Source organism: Malurus melanocephalus, unplaced genomic scaffold (genome assembly GCF_030028575.1).
Source record: "Malurus melanocephalus ecotype Western Australia unplaced genomic scaffold, MMel_1.1 scaffold_433, whole genome shotgun sequence".
Classification (NCBI taxonomy): Eukaryota; Metazoa; Chordata; class Aves; order Passeriformes; family Maluridae; genus Malurus; species Malurus melanocephalus.
Genome location: NW_026623665.1, coordinates 155,957 through 169,119, shown reverse-complemented (window position 1 = coordinate 169,119; position 13,163 = coordinate 155,957). Strand labels below are relative to the sequence as shown.

Below are 13,163 nucleotides of genomic sequence, written 5' to 3'. Positions count from 1 at the left end.
GTTGCCTCCACAGACTTTTGTCTCCAGTGTGTACACACATCTGATCGCCACAGTTTGGATTTGTCCTGGGACATTTATCCCTTTGTGTTTGCCCATGAGCACGTTGGAACAGCCCCACAGAGCCTCCAGACTATGATTTATTTTTGTTTTATCTGGTCCTGAGGACTCCATTAAGCTGAAAAGTCCTTGGATGCAGCCTCTGATTTAAGGGGCTGATCCACCACTGCCTTCCTGAAATGCTGGGCCTTGGATTTACTCCTCAGGAAGGGAAGTTTGGAAGTGCACCTGCCAAAAACACTGCAACACCAGGCTGTACATAAATCTCTCGGTCTGAAGCAAGAGTGGAGTTTTAAATCCAGACGGGTGAATAATGAGGAGGGTCCCATAGATACACAGAACTTGACCCGCGGGAGCTGAGCATCCTCAGGCTGCTCTAAGCAGGTCAGCGTTCATCTTTATCTTGTATGGGGACACGGGAGTGCTGTGGGGCGGGCGGTGTGGGACACGGCAGCGCTGTGGGACCGGGAGGGTCCGTCACCATCATCCCCCTCATCCCCCTCATCGCCTCAGGGAGCGCGCGCGCGGGCTCGCCCCGGTTGCCAGGGCCCGCAGCAGTGGGCGGGGCGGAGGCAGCGCTCGTTTGTCCAATCAGAACAGAGCGTGCCGCGATCGGCGGCCAATCGCCGCCGGTAAACAACACGCCCCCCACGAGGCGGGGAAGGGGGCGTCGCGAGAGGCGCCTCCGGCCAATCAGCGGCCGGGAAGCGCGGGCCAATCCGGGCGCGTGAGGGTTTGGGCGGTCTTTTCAAAACGGGTGAGGGGCGGCTGGCGTCCCTTTAAAGGAGTGATGCGTCCCTCGCTGTGTCCCTCCGCGCATCCTCGTCGTCCCACCGCAGCAGCGCGGTACAGCCCCGCTCCCCTCCGAGCTTGAGCGTGCGGGCCGGCCGCACCCTGCTCGGGTCTTGGGGACCACCCTGGGCACCATCGGACTGCTTGGGTTGGAGGGGCGGACTATTTGATTTCCGCGTGCCACCTCACCGGCAGGGATCCCTCCGCGAGGGACAACAAAAGCCGTGGGCGGGGACGCGTCGCCGCCATCTTGGAGCGGGGCCGGGAGGGAGGCGGTAGCGGCCGGGGATGGTGCTGTGATGGTACTGTGATTGTGCCGTGACTCCCCGCGGGGGTCCAGGCCGTCCTGCCTGGATGCGGGGTCAGCGGCCAAGCCCACCCCCGTCCGCGCGGTGACGGGAGCCGGGCTCGCCTCCCCCTCCCCGAGCGCTGAGGGCTGCGGGGGAGCCCGGTGTCCCCTCGCCCCCCGGTTTGCGGGGCCCCTTTGTTTCCCTGCTGCGGAGGGGAAGGAGGCGGAGGAAAGGGAAGATGAGCAGCGAGGCGCTGTGGCTTTTCAAGCAGCTGAACCTCCATCTGGAGCTGGAGGGGCGGTTCCAGCCCCGCGAGAAGGGGCTCAGCCTCATCGAGGGCGCCGCCGAGGTGCGTGAGGGCTTCGGGGGGCTCCTCAGGGAAGAAAGAAAATTCCAAAAATTTCAAAGACTATTTCAGCTTACAGGGGACGTGCGTTAACTGCGAAAAGTTAATTATTTTATCTGTATGCCTGCTTGCCTTTTGTTTTAGTTCTAGTTTCTTCTGTCGGTATTAACGTTAACATTGTGCAAGCGTTGCGACCCACAGGGCAAGTAAAATATTTCGGCGTTAAGTGTTTATTGTTTAAATTTAGAGTGAGCACAGAAGCAGGAGGTTTTGTATTGTTTCCGTGTGGGGAGCTTCCTGTCGCTGCGGGGGAGGTGGGATGTCAAGCAGGCACGTAACAAACAAGGAAACCACCAGCTTTCCATTGGCGAGCTCTGGGGAAATGAACCCAGAAACGCTCGGAGCTGAGCAGCAAAATGTAAATTAATCATTGTAAATTCACGTTAACGACCAAAGTTCTTTACTGAGTTCAGGGCAGGCTTATTATGTTCCTTTGGTTGCTTGTGAGTTCTTTGGGAAGGGCTTTAATGTTTAACAACAACAAAAAAAAATCGCTGAGATGAGTCTGCTTGTTTGTTGTGAAAGCAGAACTGTTGTTGCTTAAATATTGATGTGCAAGAGAGTTGTGTGGCCGTCTTTAAGGTCAGGAGTCTGTGTACGCCTGCTCTTGGTAACTTAAATAAGTCTTAAATGTGTCTTAAAATAAGCAAGTGGAGAGTAGGAAATGAGGTTGTGCTGGCTATWGCACCAGCAAGACTCAGGACCTGGCTGTAATCTCAGTGTTGTGTGTGATTTGAGTCCTAAGTGTCAAAACTTATTGTTTTTTTTTAAGTTAAGTGAAATAAAATATTTAAGGGGAGAATTGCTTCTGTTGATTTAAATAAAAGATAATGTACGGAGTGAATCACAGTGATTGCTGCTGCCACAGAATAATTCTGCCTTTGCCTCTCTTGCCATAGAGTGAAAACACACTCTGTTCAAGACAAAGGAATGCCAAGGTGGAAGATCTTTGGAGTCTGACCAACTTTTTTGGATTTGCAACTGAAACGTTTGTTTTGGCTGTCAACATTCTGGACAGATTCTTGGCTCTTATGAAGGTACAAGTGTGGCTGTTGATTCATTCTGTGCATTCAGCAACTGCTCTGAGGTCTCCTTTGTAAACCTGGAGTTGAGTGCAGTTCCTTTTACCTTGAAAGACAAGTAGCAGCTTGATTTATTTCCTCTAATAAATCTGGAACCGTCACCATGTAAATRTCTAAGAAAGGAGGAATTAAGAAAAACAATCCCATTAGTGTTACAGRCTGTCTCTGGGTAGTGTGCTAAAGCTTAACTTAGCCTTGGGCCTGATACCAAGTGATCATTTCCTGGTTGTTTTTATCGTGTTTGTGCTGCTTTGAGGCAGGAAGCTTGGACTTAAACCAGTTCCTCACTATTAGATCAGCAGAAAAAAACGAAGTTGCATCAGTTCTTTGGTCTGACTGTACTTGAAGTGGCACAAAATGTGRCGGTGGTAGATGGGAGAGAGGAGCAAGGGCAGCAACAATCTGTGGAGGGATGGGGCTGCCTGGAACAGGCTCGAACTGGATTTGTGTGGGCTGTAAGTGAGGGTGGGTGAGCACTGCCGCTTGGAGGAGTGGGGAATTGCAGTTTCCACCGCGATTTATTTGTGTCATGACTGGGGAACAACCTGAGGAGAGGCTGCTCAGCTGTCGAGCTTCTCTTCCTCRCTCCCAGAGAATCAGTGGAGATTTAGTAGAGATCAGCAAGTCTTTGGCTRTTGAACTGTGGGTATTCCAAACACARTTGCTGTTTAAGCACAGTTTTTATAGGGGGGAAGGTATTCATGGTGCTTGTTGTTGTTTTTAGGTGAAACCGAAGCATTTGTCTTGCATTGGAGTTTGCTGCATCCAGCTGGCCGCCCGCGTCGTGGAGGAGGAATGCAATATCCCATCTGCTCATGAGATCATCCGGATCAGCCAATGTAAATGCACTGTGTCCGACCTGAAACGGATGGAAAAGATAATTTCAGAAAAGTTGCACTTTGAATTTAAAGCTACTACTGCCTTAACCTTCTTGCACTTGTACCATACTATTGTACTCTGTCATACCTCAGAAAGGTAAGTTAGTGGTGTTTGCTGAGCCCTTTTTAATTCCCTCTTAAATCATGGCAGCCTGTGCTGGAGAGGAGGCAACTCCTCAGTTTTTGCTTCTTGACTTGCTTGTTGATCCAGACCTTTCTCTTGGATGTCTCCCAGGAAAGAAGTATTGAATCTGGACAAGTTGGAAGCACAGCTAAAAGCTTGCAACTGCCGTCTAGTCTTCTCTAAAGCTAAAGTGAGTAGAAGCAGTTGTTTGTACCTTCTGAGTAGGTTTGTGATTCCTATAAATGCTGAGTGCTGTTTTCTTTCCCTTTTAGCCATCTGTCCTGGCCTTGTGCCTTCTCACTCTGGAAGTTCAGACATTGAAATCTGTTGAGCTATTGGAGATCCTTCTTCGTGTTCAAAAACACTCAAAGGTGAGTATTTTCAGTGGAATGTTTTTCCAGTTTGGACTGATGCTGTTTAGGATGGGTGATATTGCATTTGGGGGACCCCTTAAATGGGTCCMTAAATGTGTTCTTACAGGTTCTGTTTGGCAAAAGGAACAATTGGAAAGGAGCAATTAAAAAAACAAGCTTAAATGTGTAAAATCAGAAGAACTGCTGACACAGTGCACATACARTACACGCTTTAACAAGCAGCTGATTGAACTTGTACAGCTCTAGCTGTGTGTTCTGGAGAAACTTCCAGTCTGTTCCGTGACTGCTGGGCTTGTTATTCCTTTTGCCTGAATAATTGGACCTGAGGGAATGGCTGGATCTGTGTCAGGGGAGGGTTAGGCTGGATATCAGGAAAAGCYTCTTCCCCAGGGTGGAGGTCAGGCATTAAACAGGCTCTGCAGGGAATGGTCACAGTACTCAGCCTGACACAGCTCGAGGAGCATTTGGACAACGCCCTCAGGCACAGGGTGGGGTTTTTGGGATTGTCCTGTGCAGGGCCAGGAGTTGAACTCCGTGATGCTTGTGGGTCCCTTCCAGCTCAGGRTATCCTATGAGCTAAAACAGGACTCATAGCCTCTAGCTGCATGCTGCCTCAGTTGATGGCCTTGAAGCAGCTTTTCACTYTTACAGTCAGATTGAACAGCTCCAGTTTCTTAAGGGATGGAAGCAGTTCCTGAAAGTACAATATTATTCTATTTTACAACGGTGGTTTAAATTTTTTTCTTCCATTTTAAAGTAGTTTAAAAATTTTGCTTCCATTTGGAAATGAATTCTAAAAAAAAAAATTCATTTTAAAATGGAATAACCTTTGTTTCGTTTCTCCTTTGGAACTGATAATGAAAATATTAACAAGGGCTGACAGGCAGACTGTCAACCTAACTCCACCTTGGACTTGTCAGGAAGGTGTGTAGGAGTTGGTAGTTCACCTTCAAAAGCAACTTTGGCAAAGGTATCACAGTTATGACTCATTTCTGTCTTGACTGATGTTTTTTCCAGGTCTTTTCCAAGAAGGTAAAATGAAGGGAGGAGTTATCTTTAGAGCTTGTGTGTAACAGACTAAATAACTTCTGGGGTTTTTTTTTCTCTTTTCAGATAAGTGATAGTGACYTACTTTATTGGAGGGAACTGGTCTCTAAATGCCTGGCAGATTATTCTTCTCCTGAATGCTGCAAGCCTGATCACAAAAAACTCGTTTGGATTGTTTCAAGACGTACAGCCCAAAACCTACAAAACAGTTACTACAGYGTTCCCGAGTTGCCAACGATCCCGGAGGGTGGATGTTTCAATGGAAGYGAGAGGTTAGTAACACTTAGCTGCTTAATTTGTTGGGAATTCTCATTTTCCTCTAGTGGTCATAGCAATTCCATATTAATCATTGCTATTTGGGGAAAAAAAAGTGCTAGCTGTGAGAATATTGATGGGCTTAGAATATGTCTTCAGTAACAGAAAGAAGGGGGGAACTGTCACTGTGGTGTTTGATGAAAGTCCTTGTCAGGGTGGGGGGAGGCAATGTTGGTTTTAAGGCAGGTAGGCTTGCAAAGGTTTTCAGTCTCCTGAAGGAATTCATGTTTGGTGTCTGGAACACTGGCTTCTTGATTGCTAGGATGTTGTTGGCATCAGGAAAATTGTGCCTTGTTAGGATTTCAGCCTTAGGAGCCTTAAGCGAGGAGCATTTAGATGTGGGATGTTGCTACTAGGAAGAGAAAGGGGTGCAAGAAACCCCAGGACTGAGGAGTACTTTGCCACTTTGTAARGGTTGTGCTTTGTTAAAATTACCTTTCCCACTGTTCCTTCTAGTGAAGACTCCTGTGAAGACATGAGCAGCGGGGAAGAAAGCCTTAGCAGTTCTCCTCCGAGTGATCTGGAAGGCACCTTCTTCTTTGAACTCAAACCTAAACCCAAGTGGCAAACTCTCAGCTATCGGTCTTAGCACTGAGTCTGGATTGTATTAGGTTGAGGTTTTGAATGCACCATAGAGTCTTTTTGGCAATAATAAATGAGGTGGTAATCTGTAAACTGTATTAAGGCAAAACTTGCTGTGGTATATCAATGCTTTGAATGCCTGCCTTGGTTTTTTTTGTTGTTGTAATTTTAAGGAATTAAAAAAAAACAACATTCTTTCAGGTCCCCAGATCAGCAAAAAAAAAAAAAAAAATTGTTGTATAGTTTTGTTGTCAACAGCCATGAATGTAGTCCTGTACCTGGTGGTCCAAAACCCTCAGCAGCTCAACACCTGAGTTGATTTCAGGGTCTTGACTGAGAAGCATGGAGCAAGAAYGAGAAGCTTCCCTGAGATTCAAACAGGAAGCTCTTGGTTAATGGAAGAAATTTGCTTCATGGGGACAGTCAAGCAAGGGAGAGGCCAAGAGGAGCTGTGCAGTTGTTCTGGGATCTTCTCATGRTTCAACATGACAGAATCCCAAGCTTGGCTTGAATTCAGTGCTGACCCTGGTTTGAGCAGGAGGTTGGACTGCAGTCCCTCTTGAGGGCACCTCCACTCTTTAGTATTTTGGGGTTAGATCCAAGTGGCTGAGTGGGTTAYGTGGAACTGTGTGTGTACGTAGTGCCAGGCTGGAATGATTTACTCTCCAATGGGCCGAACACTGAAACTGCTTTTCCTTTTCAGCAGGGTCTTGAGTTGTGTACTCCAAGTAGCATTTTTTGAAGCTTGGCTTTTATAAACTTCAGGGATCCCTATTTCACACCAGGAGTATGTGTGGTAAGCAGGAGGTTTCTAGTCAATATAGTTTTCACTATGAGATAGTATAAATTGTGTGCCCAGGAGTAATTTCATGTTTTCTTTAGTACAGATGTTTTGACACTGAAATTCACATTGTATCCTTCAGTGTGTTTCAAATCTTAACATGTCAGTCCATGCTATTAGCTTAGACTTCTTAACATGGTAAACCTTGCTAAGTCTACATTCCTTTGAATATTTAACCCTTGTAGTTGTTTTTCAGTATATTCATGTTATTGATTGAGTCATAATCAGACTTGTTTGCATGCTGATGTAAAGCAGTTAGTGCAGGAGAAGTTGAAATTATGCAGTAAAATATCAGGTAAATGTGATGGTGAAGTAGTTAATGTAACGGTTTTTCTTCTGAACTTTGTTATCAAAGCACAAATTCCAGTCTAATTGTGTTTCTCCTTGGTGAGGACATGGCTAAAGCAGACTAAACTAGCTCAGAGTAACTGGTGTGAGGTGTGGTGGTGCCAAAGTAGAAATGAAGGAGCAAACAAGCTAAAAGCTGTTTTGTAGGTGCAAGCGTTGCTTTAGAAAGGTAAGAGTGATGCTGTAAGTCCATAACTGTTATGTGATTTCAGTTTTCTAAAAACACAAAAGTTTACAAAAAATGTATATGAAAATGTAAATTTAAAAAAAAAATGTACAGAAAAAAAATTTAAAACAAAAAACCAAGCAGAAAATACTGTATTTTTTTACATTGTATGTAACTTTTTGTAGGTCTGTGGCATGTAGATAGTAATTTATTGTGTACTCTGTATGATATAAATACTGTATCTCTGAAGACTTCTTGCTACAAGTCTCTATTCACTTCAGGAGTCCTTGGGTAAGGAACCTACTGAGTCTTGTTTYGGTTGAGAACAAAAATAAACCAAGTGCTGTATTCGTTACCTGCTGTGAGTGGCGGTTGCTTCCTTGGAGCTTTTGGCTTCCTGTTTTTATGCTGTGCAGGGTGTGTGATCCCACAGCTGGGTTCCAGCTTTCCCAGGACTTGAGGCAAGAAAAAGGAGAGACACACAGTGCTGGATGGGAATCTCTGTTTCAGAGTCTGGTGTAAGGTATCCTGTGCTTATTCTGAACCTTGTGGTTGGTACATTTGCACATCCAAAGCTCCTGCTAGGGGTTAAGGGTCATTCCAGGTGGATTCCTCTGGGTTCTGCAGGAATTGTCCTTGCTGCTGTTCTCACTGGTTTCAGTTTGTGTCTGCATCTTGTCAGTCCAGAACACCCGCAGGAACTCATTGAAGGCACACTTGGTGTCCTTCTGCATGCAAATCCCTTCTGGCTGGTAACTCACAGGTACCACTGAAAGCCCATAATGGGTTGGAGCTGCTCCTCCTGCCACAGCCTGGGTTGGAGCTGCTCCTCCTGCCACAGACTGGCTCGGAGCTTGCAGAGGAGTGGCTGCTTGCTGTCTGCTGCCAGTGCTTTGAACATGCAGCACATCTTTAGCTTCCACTTCAAAGTGGCTGCAGTCACCTCAGTGCAGCACCCACCTGGTCAGGAATGGGCAGGAATGTGTGCACTGCGTAGGTGGGTGCAGGGGAAGGTGGGAAGCTGTGGGTTTGGTCCTGGGTTTGCACAGCTTGGGAGACTTAATGAAGCTTGAGGTGTGCCTTCAGCCCCTTTCAAGTTCATCCCACGGAAATAAATCTGCTCGGAGGAACGTTGGAGGGTTCRCTTCTGTGGCTGCAATAATGTAGGCTTGACTTTGATTTTGCCAGGTCAGGTAGCTGTGGATCCCTCTGAGGAGGTTTGCCTGGCTTTCCCCAAAGAATGGGGATTTTGGTGGTTGGCTTATTTTTAATAGCAGAGGTGTGCATGGCTTTTAAATGCTGTTTGGGGCTTGCCATGAACCACGTGTTGGAACTTGGAAGGCTTGCGGTCTCAGGAGTTTAAATGTGTGCTCATTTTCATAACTGCTCTGGCAGTAAGACTGGCTTGGGTGGGGATTGACAAAGCTGAAAGGGAATGTTTTTGTGGGGAAGCCACCCCCTGGAACTACTCCTGGTTGTGTCCAGTTTCTGGGATGTTACTTCCTGTAGTGCTGGAGGTTCACACAGGTTTCTAAGAGGAGCTTGAGGTTTTATCATGTTCTCCCTTGGCTGGACTGGGGCACAAGGGATCTTTAGTGGARCCACTTCTGTTACTGGTGAGCTGTCATTCCATCATTAAATAATTATAATAATGGCATTTTAAACAGGAAACTTTACTTCCCTACTTAATGACATATGACAAGTGACATGTAGCAAATAAACCTTTCAGAATAAATCAGTCAGTGCGTTCAGACTCTGGTCTTTAACAGGCCCCCCTTTTCTTCTGATGGAATAAAGATGTTCCTGTCAGTCAGAGTTTAGGGTGCTCTGTGCACTTACAGCACCATACAGTAAAGGAGAGAGTACAAGTGAGTGGTCTCAGGCCATTTTTTTGCTTGGACTAACAGGTGAATGAGTTATTCTTGTGATCCCACTTGGCTGTCAGGGCTTTGAAGCTCAGCAGAATGGGAATCAGTAAATACTTGGCACRTATTTAGTATTATTTATCTTAAAATACATGTTGCAGCTGTGGGGTGTCACATGGCTGTACTTCATGGTGTAAGCCTGTGGCTGCTGTAGTACATCTTCTGAAAGCAGAAAGTTGCCATAACAACTGAATGAAATCAATTAGAGTAATAAGCAATTAAAATCTCATCCTTAGTGTTGCATAAACATAGCATTTTGCTCATGAATTATTAGTGATCTTGCCTCTAGACCTGTAYGTTCTGGTTCTGATTTGCAATCTCAACCATTTTTGAATTAATGAAGCGTTTAATTTCTCCTTCAAAGAGTGCTGGTGGGGCTTTCTTGGCTGTGGCAAGGAGGTTCTTCATCAGAGATGTGAACAATGTTAAACATGTAAATGGAGGAAGTGTTGGTGCTGGGATTTCCAGAGTGCTCAACACAGGTTTTATTCCTGCCCAGTGAATTCAAGGAGAAGAGTAGCCTTATGATCTGGGGGAATTTTTTCTGGGGCCTAGAAAGGCAAAGGCAACTCCTTCCTCTGTCAACACAMTTCCTCCTTGACCCCCTGTGTATTCCTGAACCTCTCACTTTCTTTTTCCCCACTGGTAGAACAATGCCAGGAACATCTCTTTGCCATAGTGCTCGGTTGTCAAAGATAAATCAGCTCAACCCAGGGAATGACAGAGCTCTTGTGGAAAGGTGGGATGTGTGTGAGAGCCCAGGAGGAAGCAGGGCTTGCAGACTGTTGGCTTTGCACAAGCCTGTAGGCTTGTTCTCCAAGGGTTTTGTATGGCTATGGGTCAAATGTTTCCAAGGTCAGAGTGCAGTTTGAAATCCCGAGTCTCCAAGGAACTTTGGAAAACATGTCTGTGGTCTAAATAGCGGTCTTGTTGTGTACAGTGGCTGAGTCAGGGATTTAGGAAGCCTTTGGCATCCAGAGCTCAATTATTAACTCTCTTAGGGAGCAAAAGCACTGGAGGTGATCCCTGGCTTTCTCCTGGCAGGATGACAGAAGCCAAGGCTGGTGGTCTGAGGGTTTGTGCCACTGATGATCCAAAGCTGGGTGTGTGCCTGTGCCAGCTCTTTGCCCAAAGTGTTGGTACAGTGCATCCACAGGTTATCTGTGTGGTGCCATGTGCTTTCCTAAGGGTTTATTGTTCCATTAAATGTCATCCTGCCACCTTTATGCTGCCTGGGCAGTAGGGGAAAACCACACACTCAGCACTGTAAATGCAGGGGGAATTGTGTGTATCAGTTGAGAAATACAATGTTGCTCCTTTGAAGGAATTTGGATTTGTTCTGTCCTCAGGATGTGCCCTTGGATTGGTTATCTCCACAGCCTCCCCCTGCCRTTGGAATTGCTGCTGGAATATTCTTTCAAGCCCAAGTTGGGCATTCTCTCTTGYKCTGTCTGATTCTGCAYTGGTTCTCAGCGTGTTTTCTTTAACACCAGGTGGTGATGTATTCTCCTCTGGTCCGTGTGCAGGGACACTGTGTGACTCCTAGTGCCTGTGAAAACGTGGATTTCTGCTTCAGTGGGAAAAACCTGTGCACTTTACTGCCCAAGCAGTGAGGAAGGCACAGCCATACCATGTGTCAAGTGCTTTTTGCAGTTAGCTGAGTGCTGGACAGCTGTTGCAGCCGTAACTGGTGTGTAATTCTCAGTAGCAAAGATCAGGATGGCTTTGGATTTCTGTGGGGAGCAGAAGCCTTGCTTGACTGTTGAAATCCTGTTTATACTGTGTTGATGTACATTTTAGTGGTGTTTATATGGATATTTTCAGTACTGCCACACTTGCTGGAGAGAGGCTTTGTGCAATGGAGAATTCACGAGCTCTTCTACTCTATTGAACGGGCTTTGCCCACAGTTGCCATGGAAGCCTTGCCTTCAGCATGCCCTTGGGATTCATCCCTGAACAAAAGGTCCACCTGGAGTCACAGGGCTGCACTCTTCCTWTAYAGCTTTGTGTCCTCAGAGGGTTAAAACCCTGCTGCCTCTGGTCATAAATCATTTTCTGCTTCACTGGGGTCAAAGCTTTCATGTTACTCATCCTTTATATCCTTCCAGGCCCATCTTTCAGACATTGCAGCGTGTGGGGCATTTCAGTCTGCGCTGGCTTTGCTGCTCTGGGATCAGTTTATATCTTTTGGCATAATTTCTTCAGCTGGGAGCAGGGAATAACTTAGCTTTTAATAAGCAATGGTCAGTGACAGTGTTCTGTCATCCCTCAACTGATGCCCTGTGTGCCTTGTTACATAAAAAGCAAATAAATTGCTTTGTGAAATATCTTGCTCCTCCGAGGTGTTGGGTCGTCAGCTCTGGAGATCAAAGTCCTTTTTCAAGTGGCTGACATCAGCACACATTTTTGTGTCCTTCCTCTTGTGCTTGCCTCAAACCCAGCCTCAAGAAGCTGTGTTTGGAGAAGCATGTCYGTGCCATGGAAATTTCCCCAGTTCAGTAAAGCTGCTTTTCTCACCAGCTTGGAAAACCCCTCACATCTTCCTGCCAGGKCTGGCCTGGTCGTTTGTCAGGCTCAATCTTGTGCTGTCTCCTTGGCTACGGAACAGTGAAAGGCCTGGATTAGTCCTTCTGTTGTTGTGTCACTCAGGGATACCAGGATTCACTTTTTCTGGAAAAGCTGAGGTGGGGAGCTACACGGGCTGGCTTTTGCCACAGCTCTTTCAACACATTGACAATAAATCTTTAGTCTGGAATTCATCCAGTCTGTTTTCCAGCTGCCAGTCCAGTTTGTGGGATCCTGGAAGCACCTCATTCAAGCTGTCACCTCCACCAGTGACCCAGACTGGGGTCCAGTTGTACAGTTTGCTGTTGGAGCATGGATTGCTGGATGCATGCAAGTATGGAGTTCCTTGAAAAGTGCTTTTCTAGTTCCCAGCAGAGGGGATTTAGGGAAGCTACTTGGATTGGCAGACAGGAGCAACATTTTTTCACCTTTGTGCAGAGAGGTGAGCTTTCCAGTCATTGTACACCTCCATCTGCCTCTACTTTCTGAAGGGATTTATGAGCTCCAAAACTCAGCTCTTGTACATCCTAGGGTTATCCCAAAGGGAAGACTTTGGATATAAAATACCTATATCAATGCCTGGGTTTTGGAAATGTTAGCTTGAGTGAGTTCTTCTCTTTAGAAACAGGTTTTGGAATCAAGCAAGCTAAGTTGTCCTGCCTTCCTGTGGGCTAAATGAAAACAAAATCAGAATSCTCCTGAACTTCAGGAAGTCTGAAATTCAAATCTGCACTTGGAGTCTGGGCCAGTCTCTTGATTTCCATTTCAGAAGTGGAAATAGCWCGCAGTAGATTGAGCCAGGAATAATTGGCCAGACCTCGTGTCTTAACAGAAAGTTTTGAGCAAGCAGATAGAAGGAAAGATCACAAAGTACGAGATGAAGAATCTCTGTTTGACCATTTTATCTCCAATCACAAGTATTTTTAGAGCTGACTGGCAGTGCTGRTTGTACGTGCAGGGAGGAGGATCTAGGCTGGAGCAGGATTTCCAGGGAATGGGGGTTTAGGAGAAGCCATTTCCCATGCCTTACCAAAGCCAGAGAAACTCASATTCTCTGGGTGTAAGATTTTATCATTAAAAGCCTGAAAATAAACTATTCCAAACACATTTGGAAAGGCACCTGAGTGTGATGGCTTACTTGAACCTCATGATAGCATTTTCATGCCCTCCTGGCAAAAGGAACCTCCCTGCCAGGTAAATCATCTGGGACAGAGGTTTTCAAGAGCAGCCTGCAGGGCACTGGAGGCTTGACAAGCCTCTACGTGCAGCCTGTCAGGGGATTTCTTTTACACCAAGGCATTGTGCTTATCTGGGGGATTTATTGCACTGGGGATGAAGGAGATGTGGGCCAGGCTGATGGAGAAGGGGACT

The 13,163-nt window shown here is 46.3% G+C and overlaps 1 protein-coding gene across 1 annotated transcript; it reads left to right on the top strand.

The window, feature by feature from the left end:
* The first annotated feature begins 1,089 nt into the window (after positions 1–1,089).
* Positions 1,090–7,657, top strand: CCNG2 (cyclin G2). Its single transcript, XM_057380027.1, has 7 exons — positions 1,090–1,488; positions 2,445–2,582; positions 3,352–3,602; positions 3,741–3,819; positions 3,902–4,000; positions 5,117–5,322; positions 5,822–7,657. The coding sequence occupies exons 1-7, from the start codon at positions 1,378–1,380 to the stop codon at positions 5,952–5,954; spliced, it is 1,017 nt and encodes a 338-aa protein (XP_057236010.1). The 5' UTR covers positions 1,090–1,377; the 3' UTR covers positions 5,955–7,657.
* The last annotated feature ends 5,506 nt before the right edge of the window (positions 7,658–13,163 follow it).